General features: G+C 36.9%; 1 protein-coding gene across 1 annotated transcript in view; it reads left to right on the top strand.

The window, feature by feature from the left end:
- Nucleotides 1–20,255, top strand: part of AHR (aryl hydrocarbon receptor) — a 93,523-nt gene extending 73,268 nt beyond the window's left edge. Inside the window, exons 6-11 of the mRNA XM_048838324.2 lie at nt 3,099–3,229; nt 3,666–3,868; nt 6,070–6,179; nt 9,203–9,344; nt 10,169–11,426; nt 17,258–20,255. Of these exons, the coding sequence (XP_048694281.1) occupies nt 3,099–3,229; nt 3,666–3,868; nt 6,070–6,179; nt 9,203–9,344; nt 10,169–11,426; nt 17,258–17,413 (2,000 nt within the window). The 3' untranslated portion in view covers nt 17,414–20,255. The remainder of the gene's footprint in view (nt 1–3,098; nt 3,230–3,665; nt 3,869–6,069; nt 6,180–9,202; nt 9,345–10,168; nt 11,427–17,257) is intronic.
- The last annotated feature ends 3,228 nt before the right edge of the window (nt 20,256–23,483 follow it).

The following is a 23,483-nucleotide window of genomic DNA, read 5'->3' as shown; positions in this document are numbered from 1 at the left end:
GTTAGGTTGAAAACATTTTGGAGAAGTGTATTTTGGCATTGTAGTTTTATAAATGTGTGGGCCAGGTCCCCTCGTCCTATTTATTATTGGATTATTTCTACTTTGAATCCAGCAAACAAGGAATAACCCATATTGTGGTCGATCTACCTACATAAGGAAATTTGATTTAAAATTTTCCAATTTCCCTTTAACCTTCTTCAATTGCAAACAGATGGCATACTTAAATGTTTAATAAGATAAATGTCCACTAAGCTAGGTAGGAGAAGACCAAATATCCTTGACCTATGGTCTTGGCTCATTTAAAGCTCAGTGTGCCTCACAGTTGTTCTTGTGCCTAGTACAAAACAGTTAGTTTGTGTTTGTGACTCAACTAGGTTTTTATAGTGTTTATACCAGATCTGGATCAACTTATACATCTAGCTGAAAACATTCTACAGTGAACATGTCTTTTGATTTAGTGTTGGGACTTAATTTAGCAAACAGCTGTTGTCAGAAGACATATTTGTATAGAGTGGTTTACTTTAGAGTGAAAAAGCATTCCAAGATTAAAAATGCCTTTTAACAGCACAGAGCAATTTATAAATAATGTGTGAAAATGTGTGAAAAGGTAAGACAATAGCTTAACTCAGCATCAATTTTCACTTGAATGATGGAAGTAATGCAAGAACAGAGCAGGAATATTAATGCTATGCAGTACTTTCTAGTTTACTTTAAATTTTAACGGTTTTCATGCCAGATTACTTGTAAATTGGGAAAATACAACTTTCGGCTCTTTGGTCTTTTTTATTATTATTTAATTCAGATACAAAACAGATGTCACTTTTATGATCACGAGGACCCCAAAATGTTAGTGAAAGCATTTTAATTCAGTCATCTCGTATACATATATTTGTCTTGATTTGTACTTTTAGTGACCAACAGAATAAAACTGCTATGGACACCGAACAAACATTTTACCCATTGTGAGGCATGGCTGGAATTAAGGGCAGAATGGAAAGGAAGAGTTCATTCAGCTAGCCATCCATTTACTGGACGTGTAAATCAGAAAATTTAGTTTGTTAGAAACCATTAGTTTTCAGTGTAGTACAAACATTTCACGTTTAAATTGTAAATTGTGTGTATAGCGTGGTAATCTGGATTATTAACACGTTTTCATGGTTTATAACATTTTCTTCTTATATGGAAAAACTGAAAGCATTCCATGTATGCCATTTTGCTGTTTTTACTTTCGCTTTTTGTTTTGTATTCATAGAGGGAAATAGTAGGTATGACAGTAAGGAAGACCGTATAAAATTGAGTTTTCCATAATGAAATATGTTCAAACTTTCAGATGTAGTTCTGCTGTGGAGGGAGCCTGCTGTGTTAGTACTAAGAGTAAGATTAAGTAAGAAATAACAGGACAGCAATTGACTACCCCAGACCATACTATTCAGGTTACGCTGTGTTGATTTCTGTTACAGAATGTTTCGATGAATTACCTGAGTTGTTAGTGTTAATGTTCATATTGCCATTTTTGGCATTCATAGTTAATTATAAGGGTTTTTTTTAACGCCTTGAAATTAGAGTCCAGATTTCATGACCTTTTAGATGTCTGGATCCAAAAAAGAAGTGCCAATGTGTACGTTTGGGTCTTTTCTATTTCTAAGGAAGTTAGAAGAAATGTTCAGACGTTCTTGAGTGCAGCTGTACCATGGATAGTTAAATGTGGATTGTCGAACAGTGTTTCAAGACTGTCTAAAATTACTCCCAAAATAGTGTGAGAGAGAATGGTACTGTAGCTAATGTGCAACCCATTTACTTTATTACGTTTGATATATGAGAAACAACAAATTAGATCTTGCTTGAGATCTGGAATTTAATGTTTGGCTTTTTTTTCATACATCAAAATCAGTTCCCTCACTTGACTTTGTGTAATTTTTCATTGATACCGTTAGTTATTGAATTTCTATTAGAGTAAATGCCAGAGCAAATTTTGTGTAGGTTTTACGCACCTGATTAGTTTATTTTAATCAAGCTGTTTGCACAGCTCCAAAGCTACGGCATATATACGGCATAAGAGATCTTGTAGTTCTTACTGTGGCAGTTTTCTCAATTTCACCTGTACATGCATATGAATGGGAGGGGGGGGTGTATTGCCTGCAGAGAGTGCTTCATTAACTAGCATTGAACAGACATAGTACAGTAATTGTAATGTGTAACATCATGCAGATCATATGATCAGTTTGCAGGTTACTGATGCAGTGTTTTGTGCATTATGTTTCTTGGACCTTAACGGTTGAAATATAAATTAATGCCTGAATGTCACTTCAACAGCAAATAGTTATCCTAAATTGCTAACACAGTATCGTTTTACCACCTCAGTTACACATCCTAAAGTTGCACACGCTTCTGATGGGTAAAATGACACACTGATTTCATGATCAGCACTGTACATAACAAATCTTGCTGCTTTTCTTGTTTCTGTTCTGCACATGCTATTAAGACATCACAATATATGAATATGAGACTGTTTCTATAAAAATAAACATTTAACAAGTGGCAGTATGCACAACGAACAGAGCAGCTGATCTGTGGCACTTTTCCTGTTGGATTTTGTTAGATGCGTAGAGAGCTGTGATTTCTTAACGCAATACTAGGCGTCAACAGGAAATGCTGTAGGATTTTCAAAAGGACTCAGTGGAGTTAAGTGCCTAATTCCCAAGGAAATTAAATGGGAGTTGACTGCCAAACTCCCTATTGAAAATCCCACCTGTAAGGCAGTGTGGACACTCCCCATGGAGAAATCTAATTTTCCAAGACTGCTTCAAAATCTGAATCATAAACTAAAAAAAGGACTACTAAAGAACAACTAGGAGGTGTGTTAGACACAATTCTACAGTATGATAAACAGTTAAACACGATCCTATCAAGAGAACTGATATTTAAACCATTTCTAGTGGTACAGTCAATGTAGGTCTTGAGGATGTTTCCAATTTACATTGTTCATGTTCAGGTCATGACCTGCGATTTTGTTTATGGGGCGGAAGATCATTTGTTTTAGATAGCCTTGACTAGGTGTTGCTCTAAAAATAACCCTTATAAATAATCTTTTCCTGTAGGAGATAATGGCTTTTCACAGCCAGCAGCCTATTATAAGCCAGAACAGCTTCCTCCAGAGAATTCTTCCTTTATGGAAAGAAATTTCGTCTGCAGATTACGGTGCCTCCTGGATAATTCATCTGGGTTCTTGGTGAGTATACAATTATATAAAGGCTTCCACTGTTGCCTAAAGTGTATAAAACTAGAGAATGGTGGTAATGGTGCCTAGGAATAAAATAAAAGGTTCTTTGAATCCATCTCTGCTTACATAGGGTTCAAAACAATTCAGCTTTTTTTTTTTTACTAGTGATGTTCTGTTTTACACTGGGTTTTCTGTATTTGCTTTTTGAGATGGGTTTATGGGGTAATAGATTTCTAAATGACAGACATCTAAGTATAGCAGCATAACTCTATTTAAAAATATATATATATTAATAGCAAGGCCCAGAGCATGAATTTAATGGACGTTAAAATAAGTTAAAATCTGCCACTTTTCAGAGAGGTGTTTTTTTTTAAATAAATAAATAAAGTTTGAATTGTAAATATCTCTGTCATCTGTGATCACTATATATTTTCCTCATCTGAAGGCCATGAATTTTCAAGGGAGATTAAAGTTTCTTCATGGACAGAACAAGAAAGGGAAGGATGGCTCTCCTGTCTCTCCTCAGCTGGCTCTATTTGCAGTGGCTACCCCACTGCAGCTTCCATCCATCCTTGAGATACGAACCAAAAACTTCATTTTCAGAACTAAGCACAAACTGGACTTCACACCTACAGGCTGTGATGCAAAGTAGGTACACGGTCATCTACGTAGCATGTTACATTTCCCTGTACACTTGCAGCTGAAATGGATCTCTGCACCTTTAAAGTGTTTAAATGGGTACCTTTAGGTGAGCATTGGATGTGATTTTGTATTCGGGTGGTAAGTAGTATTTTATCATTAGGTTTTTCTCCTCCACTGCTGGAAGATATAAAGCACTTGTAGATAGAAGGGGTACTGTCTATGGGTATCCGCTCAGAAACTCTTTGATACCTGTCTCCTGAGCATTATCAAAACAAAAAATTGTTCTTCAGAAGTATTTTTATGAATTAGAGATAAAAGGTAACCCCTGGGAGGGATGATTTAGAATACTCTCCATTGATGAAGATGAAGTTCACCCAGATCAAAGCATCTTTCTCACCACTTCCTCCTCCTCCTGCTCCTCCACTACACCTTTTCAATTCAAATAGATGTAAACTACTATGGAAATGTGATTTGTTGCAAATTAGCTATAAATGAAACTAAATTCTACAGAAATTAACCACATGAAATAACTATTTTTCACAGTGCTTTGGACCAGTTCCCAAACCATTCTTTTTTCTTCATTTAAAAAAAAATAAACCCTACTACATTTCTAGATCAAAGTAGCACAACCATGCCCCAAGCATGGCAAAAAGCCCACTAAGTTGATTCCTCTTACAAGATAAAATCCTCTGGCCTCTCCTAAGTTTTTTTCCCTTCTCCCTTCCTTTCTGAGGTCGGATTTTCAAGTGTTGTCAGTGCTTTAAATCTTCACTTCCATTTATGATTGGGTAGCCCTGGTCAGATTCCCCTGAACCCATGCTGCACAATGTACAGCCAGACTATCCTCCACCCTTTCGTCAGTATATGAGTGTGTTTTTCCCATGTTCCCCCAACTACTGCTAATCCCAATAAAGAAAAGTACATATGTGAATAAATAAAAGAGAAGTAAAATTTTACTAGCCATGAGATTGCTAACTTCCTCTCTTCCTCTTTCCGTTTTTGTTTTTGTATTTATTCTATTGTCTTACCTTCCATCTCCCATTTTTCTTTTTTCATTCACAAACCATTTATTCTTTATTTTGTCTGTTGTTTCCTTTCCTTTTTATTTTCTCTTTTTTTAATCCACATCTCTTTCCCTTTTCCTTCTTCTGCATCTTCCTTTATTTGCATCTTCAATTTGTGCCCCAGATGTCTTCCTCCCTAGTCTTTCCTTCCACTGAGCTTTCCACTGTCTAAGTCGCTGGGAGATACTCCCAGCTCCTTCAAAATTCTTGCCTCTTCCATTCTTCCTCCCCCATTCCTGATAATATCCTGTTGATCCTGCTGTGGCCGCGAAGGGCTCTTATAGAATCCTGTTGACTGCTATGGAGCATGGTGCTACTGCCAGCACAGCTCTTCTGTGGTCCCTTTAGTACAGTGGCGCTCACCACCACTCCCATATTCAGCAGCTCGGGTGAGTGGCAGCTGGCGTGAAATGCAGGAGATAGAAGCGGTGTTTAATAACTGGAGGAAGGAGGTGCTTCCATTTTTTTTAAGAGAAGTGGGAGGTTAGAGACGATGTGGGCTTGTGTGCTGCAGAACTAGAGCACACGGTGCCAGCCTCCTTTTGCTCTGAGCAACCACCTAATTGCACTATGAGCATCCCCAGACTCCTCAGTCACATAAGTGGCATATTCTTGGACACACTTTTGACTAGAATAGATGTAGAAAATTGCCTAGAATACTTCTCTAACTAGCAAGGAAATGTAATGCCATATTTAGGCACCTACCAGTAAAAACATGGCTTGATTTGCGCGCACACACACATAAAAGTGCCAAGCAGACTAGGGGTCCCTTTGCAGAAAGTGGGAGCCACTGCATGCACAGTAATTCTGAAAATTAGCCCACTTTGCATATGTAACAAAATACAGAATTAGGAGCCTAACTTTAAATGTCTGTTTTTGGAATATCCCAATTCATTTTGTGGAAGCATTTCTGGATTCTGAAGGTAAATAGGTAAATAATAAAGGCCTTATGGCTCATGATGTATTTGCTAAATTTTGTAAGAAGAAATCACATTAAAATCTTGTATAAAATCTTTATTGTAAATACTGATGACATACTCTGCTGTAGCAGAAATGTTTAGCCCAGATTGATTAGTTCCTGTGCTCATACTGTACGTTGATACATCAGTAGTGCTACAGTTTGTTTTCCTTTTTGTCTTACAGAGGAAAAATTGTGCTGGGATACACTGAAGCAGAGCTGTGTATGAGAGGAACAGGATATCAGTTTCTTCATGCAGCTGATATGCTTTATTGTGCTGAGAATCATATCCGAAGTAAGTGTAATTTGGCATCTGTGTAAGGCAGGCTGCTAAAACAAAGCAAAGATTACATTTATACTAAATGTTATGAAACACAACCAAAATTAATCTAGTCATTTACAAAATAAACACTTTTCTTTATACATGTCCTTCTGCTGCATATAAGAGTTTATACTGGAAGAAGAAATATTTAATATTCCTATCTGGACCCATTTTGGTTAAATATCCTGGTTCCTGTCATGTCCTGCTGTTCACAGTTCTTGTTCTCCACAGTCCAACTGCTGCTATTTCAACAACTTCTCCTAGGGAGATGGATTTTAAGATAGTTCTCAATTTAGCCTCTTACAGGAAAACTTTCTATGATCTACAGGCACTGTCTCTTTTACTCTTCTTTGGAGGTAATATTTAATAATTTCCTGCTATCCCCTTAACACATCTGTAGTAAATCACCTAGACTCTGCTCTCCATTGATCATTTGTAAAGCAAACTGTTTAGCTATCCCCCACTCTATATACCAAAGGGGTGACCAGTAGGCACACAGTCCTCCCTGACCTGTGAAATCTCACATGTGTAAGTGGACCCCTGTGTCTGTTCAGAGCCCCATTAATAATCTGTCAGATCTGCCCATGCAGATCAGCTTGCAGGTTTGGGAGCCTTAAAGAACAATTTGGTGGCACACTCAATCACCCCCACCCAAATCCGATCATGCAATGAATGTAAATATTACAAAGGTAGCTTCATTACTTCCAATTTCTGGCTGAGACCAGGATTGAAAATGGTGGCACCGAAGGGAAATTTATCTCAAACATTTCAGAACCTCAAAAGATGGGAGGTTTTTTAAAATTTTTAAAATGGGAGAAGGTTCAGGGAAGAGATGGAATAATTTTTTCCCATTGGTTTTCCCCACTCTGGTGCGAAGTATATTAAATGCCTCCTTACAAAATAGATTTTTTCTATTAGGGACTCTTACAAACTTTTACTTTTTTATTTTCAGTTCAGTTTGTGTCTAGGAATGAAATTATTTATTGTGTCTAGGAATGCAATTATTTCATCACTGTAAGTACTATAAAAGTGACAAAGTTGGACTGCAAGATGAAGCAGTGGCAGATAGACTTTTTGAGATAGCATCTGAAAGCTACAATTGCTATTCGAAATACTCACTGTTATAATATTTTCATCATATTAGAGATCTAAAACAACTAAACATTTTCCATCCTTGACTCAAAGCAAATGCCCTGTGTGTGGTGGTGGTGATCATTTTATTTTGTGTTTTTGTATTTGCAGTTGCCTTTCTGCTAGAACAGTGGTTCTCAAACTAGGGCCGCCACTTGTTCAGGGAAAGCCCCCAGCGGGCTGGGCTGGTTTGTTTACTGGCCGAGTCCGCAGGTTCAGCCGATTGCGGCTCCCACTGGCCGCGGTTCGCCACTCCAGCCCAATGGGGGCCGCCAGAAGGGCGGCCAGCACATCCCTCGGCCCATGCCGCTTCCAGCAATCCCCATTGGCCTGAAGCGGCGAACCATGGCCAGTGGGAGTTGCGATCAGCCAAACCTGCGGACACGGCAGGTAAACAAACCAGCCCAGCCCGCCAGGGGCTTTCCCTGAACAAGCAGCGGCCCTACTTTGAGAACCACTGTGCTAGAACAGAGTTTAGAATTTTGTCATTTATGTGCTGTTGTATTTAGCAGTCCCTGCTATTGGTGAGATAATGGACCACGGTGCCATTAAATACTGGGGGGGTTGTACTGAATTGTTAGTGTCTGGAGTGACTCTCAGCAGATCTCCCCTTGGCATTCCAGCCCCTACTTACCACCCAGGGAAACTGGACTTTCTGGTGTAAGGTTATTAAAACCAAAACTAACACACACTAGGTTTTGGTCACTCACCTCAGGTTACTGGATACTTCAGGTTCTAACCAAAAAACAATGCAGGTAGCCAATCCTTAGTAAACTAACTACAGATTTATTAATTAATAAAATGTTACTAAAAAGGTTAAAAGCAGATAAAATACATTACAATTGAATCAGAATATATGAGCCCAGTTGATAGCAGAGATGTAATGTCTGCTAATGGCGGTAAGAGTCTCAGGGCTTTCCCAAAATTAGCTTTTTGGGGATCTCAGTCCAATGGCTCAAAACTCCCCAGTTGAGAGTTCAGCAGATCAGAGAAGGCAGGATCATTCCCAGTGCTGCTGCTTATAGCTGCAAACAGCTTGGTGAGTGTCACTGTTGCAGCATGGGTTTTCGCCTGCTGAGCAAGAATAGGTAATGCAGACAGCTCGTGAATCTCCATTGTTAAACGAAGGACCCTTGCTTTGAAGTTAACCTTTTACTTCCCATCCATACAGAAATAATCAAGTTACATTGATTTATATAAGATAATTACCGGCCACTCATTTTAACAGAGATAGATAATTGAAGACAATGCAGGTAATATCATTAATTTCATGCTGTATATACATATCTTTGATCTTAAGGTTGACTGCGTACAGGATACACTCAGACAAAAACAATTCCATCAACATTTTCCTTGATCTCTTATCAACATAACTGAATGGGCTGGTGTCTGCTAGCCCATTTAACATCGCTTTGATACTAGCACACACTGAATTGACCTGATTATATTGCAGTGCCTCTTGACATGCCTTTAAAGGTTAAATGCAGGTGGACTGGCTAGTTCATTTTAAACTGTGCTGGTTTGTCAATGTCATATGAATATCTTAGAATTCATTGTGATTTTTGTTCTTGTATTTACCCATAGCCTAGGTAAAGCTTTTTGGCAGGCAGATCATATATTCATTTTGTTTTTGTTTTACTTTCTGGGTCCAAATGGGTTCGGTTATTGTATGTCAATGGGTTTATGGAGAACATAATTCTGTAATATGGAAACATACTATTAAGTACTTACCTTTTATACTAGTAGGTAATTGGAGGCTTAAATTGCTTTTGAAGTGGAATTATTTTTATAACATGCCAAGTTTTCTTGCTTATTTCTTAATTGGAAAAAATATTAAGCAGTATATTTGACCTTTTTAATTCTAGTGATAAAAACTGGAGAGAGTGGCATGACTGTGTTTAGACTTCTTACCAAAGAAAATGGATGGGCCTGGGTTCAAGCAAATGCACGCCTGATCTACAAAAACGGAAGACCTGATTATATCATTTCAACACAGAGACCTCTTACGTAAGTAATTGTTACAATATGGCAGCTTAGCTTGAAAACAACCAACTTACCATCTGACATAGATCTTATTAAGATGCAGGGATTTGGGGGTTATGTTTTTGTTTTTGAATGTTCTCTACCTGCTGCAAAAAGCTTTGGTTTTTTGTTGTTGTTTTCTTTAAAAGAGTTAAAAATTGCCAGTGTTGCAGTAATTCCATCTGTAAATCCCTCCCTTGAGATCTCAAATTGTATGTAGCACTGATTATGGCAGATGCCATGGTGTTCCTCTCAGGAAGTAAATTTAATGAAACAAAGGCACAAAATTGTTCCATCCGCCCTACCTCTATTTTTCTCCCTTTTTCTCTTGGAAGAAATCCAGCTGCAGAGACCTCATATATTACTCATAGGAATTAACTTGAGTAGAGTACCTACTGAATTCCATTCCACTTATTATTTAGCATCATCCAGACAAACCCAACACTTACTTGACACGAGAAATGAAAAATATTGAGAGAATTCAGTGCTGAAAAGATCCATACTCCCAGCAAGGCAAGAATAGTAGAATATGAAGTATGTCATTTAGGTTTATTGAATTGCACATTATATTGATTAACCTATGTAGAAGTATTACAGTAAATAAACTCCTTCTACCAAGATCTGTTGCTCATTTTACCCACTAAAGTTAAGTTTTAATAGATTCCTTCATGACTGGCACTTTTCAAGTGCCTACAAATAGAATAGTTCACTTTTTTAATGCATCAATTCGAGGAAACAAACTATACTATTTTATTGTAATTACTACAATACTGTAATAAAGTACTGTATTTTTTTTTTGTCAATTTCAGAGAAGAAGAAGGGGAAGAGCATTTACGGAAGCGAAACATGATGGTGCCTTTTATGTTTGCAACTGGTGAGGCTGTGTTGTATGAGGTAACTTTCCCTTTGCCTGGCCTAATGGATCCCTTGCAGACAAAGGCTAAAAGCACCAAGGTGAAAGGACCTCCTGCCAAAGCTACACTACATAAAGAATATGTTGATCCAAACTCACTTCTGGGTGTCATGTTAAGACAAGATGAGTCTGTATATCTCTGTCCTCCCGCTTCAGATAAACTTTCTTTTGAGAGAAACTTGTTTACGGACACCAGCGATGAATTGGGCAACATTGTTACCAGTGACTGGCAAGATAATCTCTTACCAACTGGAAATAACATCCTGAAACAGGAACAAACCAACTGTCCCCAGGAAAGCAACTTAATGCTTACTGAGGACAGTGCAGAGCTCTTTCAAGATAATAAAAATAGTGACTTGTACAACATCATGAGAAGTCTGGGTATTGACGTTGAAGATATAAAATGTATTCAGCAGGATGAGGAGTTTTTTAAAGCTGAATTTTCTTGTGTGGATGATATTGGAGACATCAACATAACTGATGAAATCCTGACCTATGTTGAGGATTCTCTAAATAATAAGCCTGACTTCTTGTATTCAGGTTGCCATCAGCAACAGACAACGGTTCAGAACTCTGTCTGTTTGGTACAGCAACATTTGGATAAGCAGCAACTTAATCAGCACCAAAAACAAGTGGTTGAGCAGCAGCAGCAGTTATGTCAGAAGATGAAGTATATGCAAGTCAATGGGATGTTCACAAATTGGAACTCTGGTAGTAGTGTGCCTTTTAGCTGTTCACAGCAGCAGCCAGTGCAATATGTTTTTTCTGACATGCATGGTACTACTCAAGAGTTCGCTTACAAATCAGAAGTCAACCCTCCACCTCATGAATGTAGGCAGGAGTTTATGCCTTATAAACAGCCCACAACCCCTGTAGCACAGCTCTCTAGTTTTACCCAAATAGATTTCCCCATTGGACATTTTGACAGATCAATCTATCCTGGTTCTTCAAGCATGGAGGATTTTCTCAGTTGTTCACAACAAGTCCCCGAGAATCAAGAGTGTGGAATAAACTCTCAGCCAGTTATGGTAACTCCTCAAACATGCTATGCAGGTGCTGTGTCTATGTACCAGTGTGTTCCAGAAACTCAACCCAACCCTATGGATCAAATGCAATATAATTCTATGATGGAGGGTCAACTATTGTTAAATAAGGTATGATAAAGGGCATTGTTAAATTTTCTTCCATGTTCTAATAGTTTTTAGCAGGAAACTAGATGGTTTATGGGATACAGACCTTATTGTCAACTAAGTCATTGGATCTGAAACTGATGCAGTTGTAGTAATGAATGAGAGGTACTGGAACTTCTGTTCATTAGCCTGACATGAGCCATGCTCAGTCCAGGTCCCAGGGGATGTGTCCATATCACAGGAACCTCTACAATTGGTATCTGTCAAACTTATACTTACAAAATATGCTTCCTCTCAAACCTAAAATTAGTTCTTCCAGGCCAAGGCTGAGAAGTGTGGCAGAAGCTTGGAGTATGTGTGTATCTATTTTGTAGGTAAATAGATTGCTGACTGTACAATTGTCTGGCACATTTAATTGTCAATTCATTACTTTACAATAAGAAAGGTAAACTTTCATTGTTTGGATTCTTAAAATACAAATCTTCTCTTTAAATCAACAGAATCTCACTGCTTAATTTAATATATTTTAAAGATCACATTAACATACAAATTTTGATTTTACATAACTTGCATGGAATCATATGAATCCCTGTCCTACATATGTGGAGGTATTGTGAGAGTGGTTTCAAACTGTGGGGCAACATGTGGTACACCATTAAGTTGAGAAACTGGCCTATACATATTTTACTCATGAAATACCACAACATTTTTAAGAACTAAGACTTATAAATATGTTATACATGTACTTTTGTAAAAATTTAAAGTATTTCTTTTGCAGCATTTAGAGCAATGTTAAGAATATGAGAAAAATTAGCACAAGCTACATAAATAGGGCATACACACAAAAATAAAAATTAAATATTGGTTAGGCCTTGATTGGTGGGACTAATTATCTTAGTGCAGGAAGTTCAAAGCAGAGCATGAACATAAATTATTTTAAGATACACCTGTCTATAAAAACACAATTTTCCTTTCTTTAGGAGTATACAATTTTTAGTTTAAAAAACTTCCAAAAGAGAAAACTGTTAAAAGGGTTAAAAGGTTATTCAGAAGCATACCTTAATGCTACAGAAAAGTTTGCTCTTTAGGGCACATTCAAGCAAAACCAGACTGAATACTGATTTAAACTAGGAGTTATGTGCTAATTGTTTTGAATGTGCAACGTCGCTAGCTATATTGCACCTCAGTGAAAGAGGAATGATACGGCAGCAGAAAAAGGTCAAAACAATTATTTCCTGTTCCTCAAGTTACTGATTTAAAAACCCAGGTCTTCTCTACCTTTTTTGTTTTGTTTATCTGCAACAGAAAGGAAGAATTATCTGAACATTGAAAATGGTAGCCATATCCATATTTTGCCAAGGAGAGTGCAAAACAAAATAATGTAACACATTAAAATAGTGTAGCCATTCTTCAGAGGACATCTTCAGCAAAATTCTTCCTGGGTAGAATTGAGTACATTAGCAGCTTTGGAAAAAAACCTTCCAATTTCAATACAATTATTTGACTGTAATAGCAGCAAAAATACAAAGGCATGATTCTTTTTCCAAAGAGTGTACATTCTAAGGCCATGATCCTACAAATGCTTGTGCACATGCGTGTAGGTATTTGCAGAATTAAAGCATTAACTGGCATGTAACATACACAGAGCAAGGAAGAAGAATACAATCAGAAAATGTACAGTCTATATTACATCATATCAGAAGGAAAATGAAGACTTGTTACGTTTCTTAATTCTTTCATTAATTAAATAAAATATAATTATAGAATTATAAAACTTCCTTTAAAATGTAGCATGCTTCTGCAAGGTTAATAGCTTTTGCTTGAGAGACCCAAGACTGGAATAGCATGAAGATACTTTGGCAAAGTTCAGTAAGGAAACTTACACAACACTTGGCTGCACTGTGTCTCACTCTAGTCGGTGCTATTAATCCTTCATAGTCCTAGATAATAGTGTTGGAAAGCATCTCCTGCATCATCCAAGTTAATCTCCTTCCAATAGTACAGGATTGTCATTTACACACATACTCTTGAGCATTGTTATGTTGATGCCTATTTTTAATAACCAATTTAAATTTTCTTTTTTAACTTGTAGGTTGTTAATTTCTCACTATAATACTCATAGCCATTCTAATTATTTCCCATTTTTGTAACTTCATTTTGAAATTTTTTCTCTTCCCGCTTCTCAGCAAAGATATCATGCCAGAGTACTCTAGTGGATTGTCACAGTACTAACAAAATGTACTGTCATACTTAATAGGATATTATAAATAGTTAAAATTAAATCTAGTTGTTAGTCCATGAAAATGGTTAAACCGCTAGAATACTGTGTTCTGCTTTCACCTTTTTGTAGTAATGTTAATGCATCAAAGGGAGACGAGCAACCAGGACAGTCTTATGTTAAAATATATTTATATCATGTCTGTATTTACTGTGGCTGTCAGAAGAGTGAATGATTCCAAACAAGTGTGTGTGAGAGAGAAATGGGTGTATACTTGTAGTCGTAATGACATGAAATAAGTTCCGTTCCAAAACCATGACTGTAAATAAAATGAATTTGAGACATGGTTACTGTAGATAGGGAGAAGTTATTAATGGTTACAGTAATAAAACAGGTGGGAAAAAGTGTATGGACAAGCATTTTGTGTCAGTTACCCTTTTTATGATCCTTCTATCCCTAGTTAGTTTCTATATGACAAGATTTGTAGTTAAGGTCCAGAAGGGACTGCTGTGTCTATGTCTACACTGCAATAAAAGCCATGCAGATGCATGGCACAGCTATGTTTGGCCCAGGGCAGCTGACTCAAGCTTGCAGGGCTATAAAATTGCAGTGGGGAGTGTCTCAGAGCTTGGGTCCCAGCCTGAGCCCAAATGTTTACATTGCAATTTTGTAGCCCCTGCCCCCTGAGCCTCATGAACATGAGTCAGCTAACCTGGGGTCTGAGACTCAGTGCCATGGGTGTTTTTATCACAGTGTAGACATACCCTGAGCATATCTAGTCTGACCTCCTGCATAACACAGGCCATAGGAGTTCTCTGAATTAATTCCTGGTTAAATTAGAGCATGTCTTTTAGAAAAATCTTCAAACTTGATTTTAAAGTTTCTAGTGATTAAGAAGCTACCACAACCTTTGGAAAGTTCTTCCAATGGTTGTAAGACCAGTGTCCTTTTAGTAAACAGGGACTACTCCCCCTTACTAATTACTACTATATGCTCAGCAAAGTCTGCCAGACAATGCACATATTACTAAGTGATCTCACCACAAAATGGATTTAGTAAAGAACATTGAAATAATCCTGTCCTAGTGACTTAGTAGATATTTTCCATCTCTGACTTAAGATTCTGTGAATATTTCTAAAGAGAAATGATGCGTCTGTCTCAGAAGGATTTGTCACAGTCAGAAAATCAGCTAAATCCATAGCTACTGCCGGTAGTCATTAGAAACTCGAGTAAAAAGAGCTGTGTACACTTGCATGGCTTGTAGTATCAAGTATGTGCTATTTTAAGCCAGGCCTTAACTAATTTGGGTGCACCTCATGCCCTGTTAAATCAAGGCTAGTTTGTAAAGAGTTCATGTAATTTTTAAAGTAGTTTGCTTTATTTTCCACTAATATATGGAATATTTGTGCATATAATGATTTTTTTGCATATAAATGATTAAAATAATCCAGGGGGTGAGGGGGAATGCTTTTGAAGAGAATTGTTGAAATGCAGTATGTCAAGACTAATAAAAAACATTCAGCACTCTCACTTGATTTTGTTAGATATGGTGATGATCATCGTCAGTCATTCAAAAAACCCAACTGCATTAAGTGGGGTACGTTCCAATTTATAAGTGAACTGAATACGCACTCACGGAAGAACCATAAAAGCTGACCACCACCACACACTCAAAAATAGGACCTTAGATTGATTTTGAAATTGTAACATTCTTGACAAGGAAATTGGTAGTGTTGAGGTGAGGGGAAAAAATCACACTAAAAATCTGATTTTGAGAAACTTTCAAGACCTAGGTGTCTGCTCTTTCTGTCATTGATGTCCGTGACAAAACTCCCATTAACTTCAACGAAAGTAGGATTGTGCCCATGATCTTTGTTTAACTTTCCATTTCTCTCACTAGTCCAGTGTGTTCTGTTTGCAACTGACCACAGAAATCAGGATTTATTATGATTTTATTATGCAACATGTGCAGTGTTAGTATTTACTATTAACAAAAAGTTAGAACTGAACAAGTTTCAAGGCATACTGAAAATTTTTTATTTTAAAAAATGACCGCAGATTTGCAGTGCAGAACCAAAATATATTTATATATAGGAACCCCTTTTAATATTTTTCTAAAAAAAGTCCCCCAAACAGTCTTGAGGATATAGGGGAAAATAAACTTTTAACATCTTAAATATCTATTATTTATAAAATGAAATACTTGAGTCTTGTGCCATTAAGAATGCTTTACATTCAAAAACCACTAAGCTTATTTTACTACTTCAGAAGTTTGATAATTAATTCTTCAGAACCAGTTTCAGAATTCCTGGAACAGCCAACTCCTTTTTAATTTTAGATGCCAGAAAAGTTTTCATAATCCTAAAATATTGCCTGTGATCTTTGTGTAATCTTAATTTGGGGGGAAGAACAAGAGAGGTGGGGGGAAAACATAAGTCCACAAACTCTGTCCTAAGCAAAAGCAGTTCTTGCCCCTGAGTAGGGTAATCTTTGAGATGTATGGAAATATGAAAAATGTATTATTGGGGGACCGAGTTCTTTTCTTTTCCATAGATAGCTCTCATGGATTCACATGTCCAATTCATAAGGTGACACATAGTTGCTATCAGACACAGTATAGGATTTTTCTGTATACAGTATTAAGCTTTTAATCCTTTATTGGGTATCGCATAAAAACTTTTATTGAAAGGTATGATTGAAATATTTTACTGAGTTCAACAAAAAGAAATAGCTAGACCATTCCCTTTAGATATCAGACATAACCAGTGTGGTGATGGTTAATTTACTATTTGTATTGCAGCAGTGCCTAGAGGCCTCAATTAAGGGTCAAGATCCATCTGTGCTTGAGGTTGTACACACCTGTAGTAAAGACAATCCCTGCCTGTAGCTTATAGACTTAAGACTTGTTGACAGGACCATGAGTTTGCCTTCTGTGCTGTGACTTCTGCTTATGTTAAACATGACTGTTTTACTGTGTCTGTACTTCCCTCTTTACCCATCCCAACATGTTGTATCTCTCTATTGGCCCCAGCCATAATGCAAAGGGCTTGTCTACAAGCGTATTTAGTTTGCGGTAAGGTATGAATCTACTCTGCACTAGCCTACTGTGCTCTAGCTGTGGTGGGTACCATGCTGATGCACATTAATGAAAAGTTAATGTGCCAGTTAGGACTAGTCCGCTTTCAAAGAACTAAGATCTAGTCCTGTCTTAGGTCTGAGATAGGCATCCAGTCACGTACAGAAACTTAGGCACCTAGGGGACTTTTACAGAAAAAATATAGTCCTCAAGTAAGTTTAGACACTTACATGGTTCGATAGCCACTTATCGTGGGTTTTGTGGATTGCAGTGGTGCCTAAATCTTGGGTTTAGGCACCTGAGTCACTTTGTGGACCTGGAGCTAGGTTAGCTGATTATGACTAGTTTCTGCCCCTATAGAAGAAGCATTTCTTTCAGGATTGTAGTGGGGTTTGGGGGGAGGGGGGGTAAACACCACCAGAAGCTTAGGCAGAGAATGCAGAAAGAGTCCCTTTTTATTTTAGGATTAGGAATCTCTAATCTTCCTTGTGCATTTCACTAAATGCTTTTGAAGTTTTTTAAAGAAAGCAGTCCATAATCCTTGTAATTTTTTTTTTCCAGTTCCAAAATGGTTTCGGTGAAATAAACTTACATGAAGCATATCCCTCTCAGTTAGATGTCATCAATAACACACAGACTGCTACACACCTTCAGCCGCTTCATCATCCAACAGAATCCAGACCTTTCTCAGATTTGGCATCCAATGGATTTATGTAATTCAGAGCCAATATCCCATTTGTGGTTTTTGATGGCTGTCACTTTGGCCTGTGAAGGAGAGCTTGATAAGGCTATGGACACTGGGCTTAAAAGCCCCGAATACATTTTGAGTAGTTGAGGCTGGTTGCACTATATACCAATTGGACATGTAATCCAAAACCTGACTTTTGGGGTAGAAATAGGAACTATACTTTGACTAAAAGTGTGCATGCGCTGTTGTCAGTCAGATTGAAAATGTGATGTTGCTGCAATATGGATTATGTACTACATACATCGCGTTGTAGAACATAAGATAAGGTAAATGGTTTTATTATTTAGAAAATAAATGGGCACTTTGACGACCTACCTAGTAATGGCACAAAGGAAAATGTTTTCACGCTTGAATTATTGCCAGATTTTATTTTTTAAAAATTGAAATTTAAAAAGAATGATCTAAATTTGAGCATCAGAAGCACTTATTTTTTACTGCATACTAAGCTTTTTCCTTTGATTAATTGCTTGTTATTTTAGCTCCTTTTGTTTTAATTTCCAGTTCTAGCACTTTAATAGATGGATTAAAACAAGGATTTGATATGCAATTTGAGGTTTTATATAAACAAATCCATTGCATTCCTCCTTTACTGACAATCTTAAGTGCCTCACAACTTAGCTACCTTATTTCTGAAAGGAAGCTTGTTGTGGAAAACATTCACCATAAATTAGTCATCGACATTGTGTGAACTTTTAAGTAACATATACAGTGCTATTGGCTTTCTTTTTTCTATAAAGTTTTTAGCAATTGCTGTTTCGAATTAGACTCAGTTCTGAGTCTGCAGAGTTGTAACACTTATCTGGAGATGTAAATGTTTTACATTTAGTTCAAGTAAAGGGTTTTGTTGTTCTGTACTACACATCTGCTTTCTTAAGGTAAAACAGGGTAAAAACAGAGATTTTGCATGGGGGAGGATTCCTCAAGATTAGTTTCAGATTTTCAAGGCTGAAAAACATGTGCCTTATCTTGTGTTAAAACACTTGTAATGTTCTTTGGAAATAAAAGTACAAGGCTGCTCTATGCAAATACTTTCACTAGAATGGTTATCAAAAAGGATTAACTTTTAAATTATGGGGGAAGAGCTGTCTCAATAGTAAATAGTATTGAGGTTTACTTTTGTAAAAAAAATGTCTTCACTGATAGTCAAAGTTCGATTGACTGCAGTTTTTGACATTGCAGGGGGGAAGGGAGGGTCTGCTATTATTAAATGTTATCCCTGATAAATTGCACTCTAAAGAAAGTGATCATTTTTTCATTTGTGAACCCACTTGAAAAGAGCTATGTGCAAAATATAAAATTGAAAAAAAAAATTAGTTCAAATTAGAGATTATCCTAGTAATGAAAAAGATGTTTGTATTTTTTGTTTTCAGAAAAGCTAAAAATATTGCTTTGGGTTTTTTATTTGAGAGAATTGCTAGAATTGTAGACACCAATGTTTGGTGCAAAACAGTAGCATAATGGAAAAATACAGAAACATGTATATGTTCAAATTATTGCATACTCTTGTGTGCTGTATTGTTCATATGTAATGTCTTTGTAAAATATTTTAAAACAGTTAATTTTAAAGTGTTACATCATATATATAAAGATGAAATGTTTACATTCGTTATGTATAAATATAAATTACAGTGTAGGCAGTTTGTTAAAAAGGAAACAAAAATAAACCACCTTCCTCCTGGTTGGTGTTCATATGGTTTAATACAAGGACTATTGGAGTTTTTTAACTTGAGGAGAGAGAATATTTTGCAAAATTGTTGAAAATATGATGCGGGAGCTTTCATTCCACCATTTGTGCAATCTGCACTGAAATAACTACAAAGCTAAATACTGTGCATTAGATTTTCATCCCATTTCTTTGATTTCTTCTTTGAAACACACTCTCCAAAAGTAAAACTCATTTCCTTCTGTAGTGTAATATGATCTGCTAGACAGAATATCAAATTCAGTTGTAGAATTTCAGATGCATGACTCTACCAGTTCCTTTAAATAAAGTTACCAAGGGAGAAACGGATGTCAAGGAAATAACTTGTATTAATACTCTTCATTATTCAGGAAAGCCCTAAAAAGAAATTGGCTTGGGACATGAAATTAAAATTTTAAAAGTTTCAAACTTTGTGATATCTCATGCTGAAAACAAAAAGTTTTGATTTTAATAGCATCTGGATTCACATTTTAACATTTAAATTTTTAATTTAAGGTAAGTTTTAACCAATTTCTTGCATTTCTAGTTAGTGTATCACTTTTTAAGAGAGTGAATTTGACAATCTGTTATATAAATTCTGTAAAACTGAAAGATTCAAAGGGATAATGTACATTTTTACATCAGTATAAATAAAAATGTATCTGATCAGTCTAGCTAAACCAAAACCTTCTTGTTCTATCACTAAGTGCCAAGGAAGCAGCAGTACTAGTGTACTACCTTATTATAAACATTAGTTTTGTGTTATACATAATATCAGTTTTTTTCTGTAGCTGTGCCTACAACAAACCCATGATTGACTGTGTATTAGTGAACTATTAATCTACACCAAATTACTTCAAAAGTGCACAGGAAATTTTGAATGTCTTCATTAGCCCTCCAGTTCTGTTATGATATAAGATATAACCCATTGTTAATCAGTATTATTACCCATTTTTGTACCAGTTTTCTTGGCTTGTTTTGCTTTAAGTTCTTATTTCTGATTTGCTATGCCTGCACATGCCACGCAGTACGTTTCTTGGCTTAGGGTATGTTTTTTGTAGTGTTCTTACTAACCTTCAGCAATGTTTGTAAAACATAATATATGGTAATAAAATAATCATATGAATGTAGCTGATATGTATGTTCTTTCACTACAAACAGTTCTTTGTCTATGGCAAAAGCTTTGTGATTTCACCACTGTGGACTTTGGAATTTCCAAAGTGTTAGACACAAGCACATGGAGACAATTTGGTGCTGTATATAAAAACATACATTTGAACTGTAGTTCTGTATCAGAATGACACAGAGAATGGTAACTGGCAGCTTATCAACATTTTAAATAGTCAGCAACAATTAACAGTTGTGTTGGATTAGACACCACTTGCTAACCAGATAGTCTGATACCAGGAAACCTGAGTTTGATAGGCCCAATATTTGACTTAACACTTTTGTATTCACTTTGTTTTATAGGGCTCCATATTCGGAATGAAAAATGTGTAAACATTTCCTCTGAGGGGAAAAAAATCAGGTTTTTTTGAGTATGTACAAAGTGACAAGCAGTTATTTTAAAGTAAGAGATATGTGCATATGAGGAAAGAGTTTAATAGGAGAACAGTTGTCTTCAAAGAGATTATAAATCAGTCAGAACCTTTTAATAAATATAAAACAAAAAAACCCCTTGATCTTGTGCTCTTTTAATAAAAAAAAAATACTGAACAAAGTCTGCTATAAAAGGAAAAATGCATTTATTCTTCTGGAATATGCCTTTCTTTGGTGAGTTAGAGATGGCATGACCAACTCATGAGTTTTCCATTTGTGAGTCATGTAGTCATCCTTGCCTCCTTTTAGAAAAAGTCACTTCCTTCCTCCTCACACAGAGGAGGGCTTAAGTGATACACAAGCCTTGTACTTTCCCTCTTCTGCTTCTCAGTACATAGAGGAATATGGCCCTTAGCATTAAAGGGAGTTATCAATCGCTATCAAAAAGAGAATATTCTGTCCATGCTCTGTAGTATTACAACTAGTTGAATAGTGAAAGTGATCTCAAATATTCCTGGAGTAAGGCTGTCTGACTATTTGGATGGCTGCTGAGCATTTTAAAATGTTAATGAATCTCAAATGTCTCACTAATTTTAGCACAAATGATTATTCATCCTAACATGTTCCAGTCATTGCTCTCCTTGTGCAAATTAAGGATGTCTAGTTGGCGTGAACAATTTGCAAATAACCCACAGTCTGAGTATTTTAACACAATTTTTGGCTAATTTAAAATGAATACACTCAAAGGCCATCCATCAGGTTACTAGATTTTAAGACCAAAAGACTTTCAATAAGTGGTTCTTGCATCAAGGCCATAACTTCAGGGAGAGCTAAATCATTTCTTTTAGAAAGACATCCAACCTTGATTTAAAAAATCCATCTTAGACAAATTCAGGCTAGGAATATCTTCAGAGTCTAGTATCAGAAATCTTCACATTGTGTAACTATAGACTGATACCAAGTCTGAACCTTTTTTTAAGTAAATCCAATAGATTGCGCTTTTTTAATCTCTTCCTGTAAATTAGGTTCTGTAAGGAAGTCATTCTTATCTCTTTTCTGAATACTTTCCAATTTGTTAACATCCTTTTTAAAGTGTGGACACAACTGGATACAGTATTGTAGTAATGGCATCAGTGTTGATAACACCCTCCTACTTCTGCTTGATGTTTCTCTATTTATACATGCACGGATTGCATTTGCTTTCTTAGCCATCACATCACATCACACTGCGTTAATGTTCACCTGTTTGTCAACTATGTCCTCCCTAAGTCTTCTCTGAGTTCCTGACATCCAAAATAGAGCCTCCCTTCCTAGAAGTATGACCTTACATTTAATTGTATTACAATCACATGTTCTCCAAGTAAGCCCCAGCTTACCATGTGATCCAGATCACTCTGCAGAACAGCCCTGACCTTATGATGATTTTCCACTCCCCAACTTTATCAGCAATGCTTTTATATTTTCTTCCAGATCATGGATAGAGATATTCAATACCATTGGGCCAAGAACAGATCACTGTGGAGACCCCACTAAAAGCATCCTCATGAGATAGAATGCAAATCATCAAAAGAGAATATTCATCAGCTAGACCACTTATGTATTGACTTTGTATAGTGCAAAGTCAAATGTCTTACAGAAGTCTCTTATGTTAATGCACTTTGGCAACCAAACTCATAAGCAAAAAAACTGACATGAGTTTCAGAAGACCTATTTTCCATTAAATGATGGCAAGTGGTATCAAGTATGCTACCATCCTTTAATTCTTTACTGATTGTGTCTGTGTTAACCTTGCCATGGTTTTATCTGATATCCATGTCAAGCTAATCAGCCTGTGGTTACCTGAGTCATTCCATTTATCCTTTGTTCCAGGCACTGCAGGAAGACGCACAAGATGCTAGGCTTCACTTTATTATGTAACTACTGGGAACTGTTTGGCAATAACTTGTCCAGGTACTGGTCATTTTCCCTCTTGTCATCTAGTCCTCTGAGTGGAGGGTTTCTCTCCATCTAGATGGAGCTAGGCTGTTCTCAGGGGCGGCAGATGATGGAACAAGGAGCAATGATCTCAAGTTGCAGTGGAGGAGGTCTAGGTTGGATATTAGGAAAAACTATTTCACTAGGAGGGTGGTGAAACACTGGTCACCTAGGGAGGTGGTAGAATCTCCATCCTTAGAGATTTTTAAGGGCTGGCTTGACAAAGCCCTGGCTGGGATGATTTAGTTGGTCCTGCTTTGAGCAGGGGATTGGACTAGATCTCCTGAGGTCTCTTCCAACCCTACTCTTCTCTGATCTCTCCTGCTTTGTATAAAATACTTGTGTTCACTCGAGTGTAGACTGGAAGCTGGGTCTCCCAAGAGAGTGTACTAGCCACTCAACTATGAAGTTACTCCTCCTTAGTGCCCAATTAGTATTTAACTATTTTATACAAAGTAGAGCAGCTTCAGCAGGGGAGATTTGCAAAAGATCCAGCCCAACCTGTCTGAGATAGTCCAGTAGTTGGGGCACTGGGTTGTGGATATGATTTCCAGTCCCTGCTTTAAAATAAGGCTGGGCAGGAATTTCAACCTGACTCCCCGTGTCTAAGGTGAGTGTCCCAGCCACTGGACTGTTGGAACACGTACAAAAATTCCCAACCTGCTCTTTACTGGATGGTTTTTGTTGGGAGCCCGAGCCTGTCTGCAAGCTCGGAGCACACCTATGGGATCAGACCCACTGCCTTGTTTCCCAAGCATTTCAAGCAAAGCACACTGTTTTAGGCAAAATATAAAACCAGTTTATTAACTACAGAAAAATTGATTGTAAGTGGTAGGCATAAAAGG

This window comes from Caretta caretta, chromosome 2 (assembly GCF_965140235.1).
Source record: "Caretta caretta isolate rCarCar2 chromosome 2, rCarCar1.hap1, whole genome shotgun sequence".
Lineage (NCBI taxonomy): Eukaryota > Metazoa > Chordata > Testudines > Cheloniidae > Caretta > Caretta caretta.
This window is presented reverse-complemented; position numbering and strand designations above follow the sequence as displayed.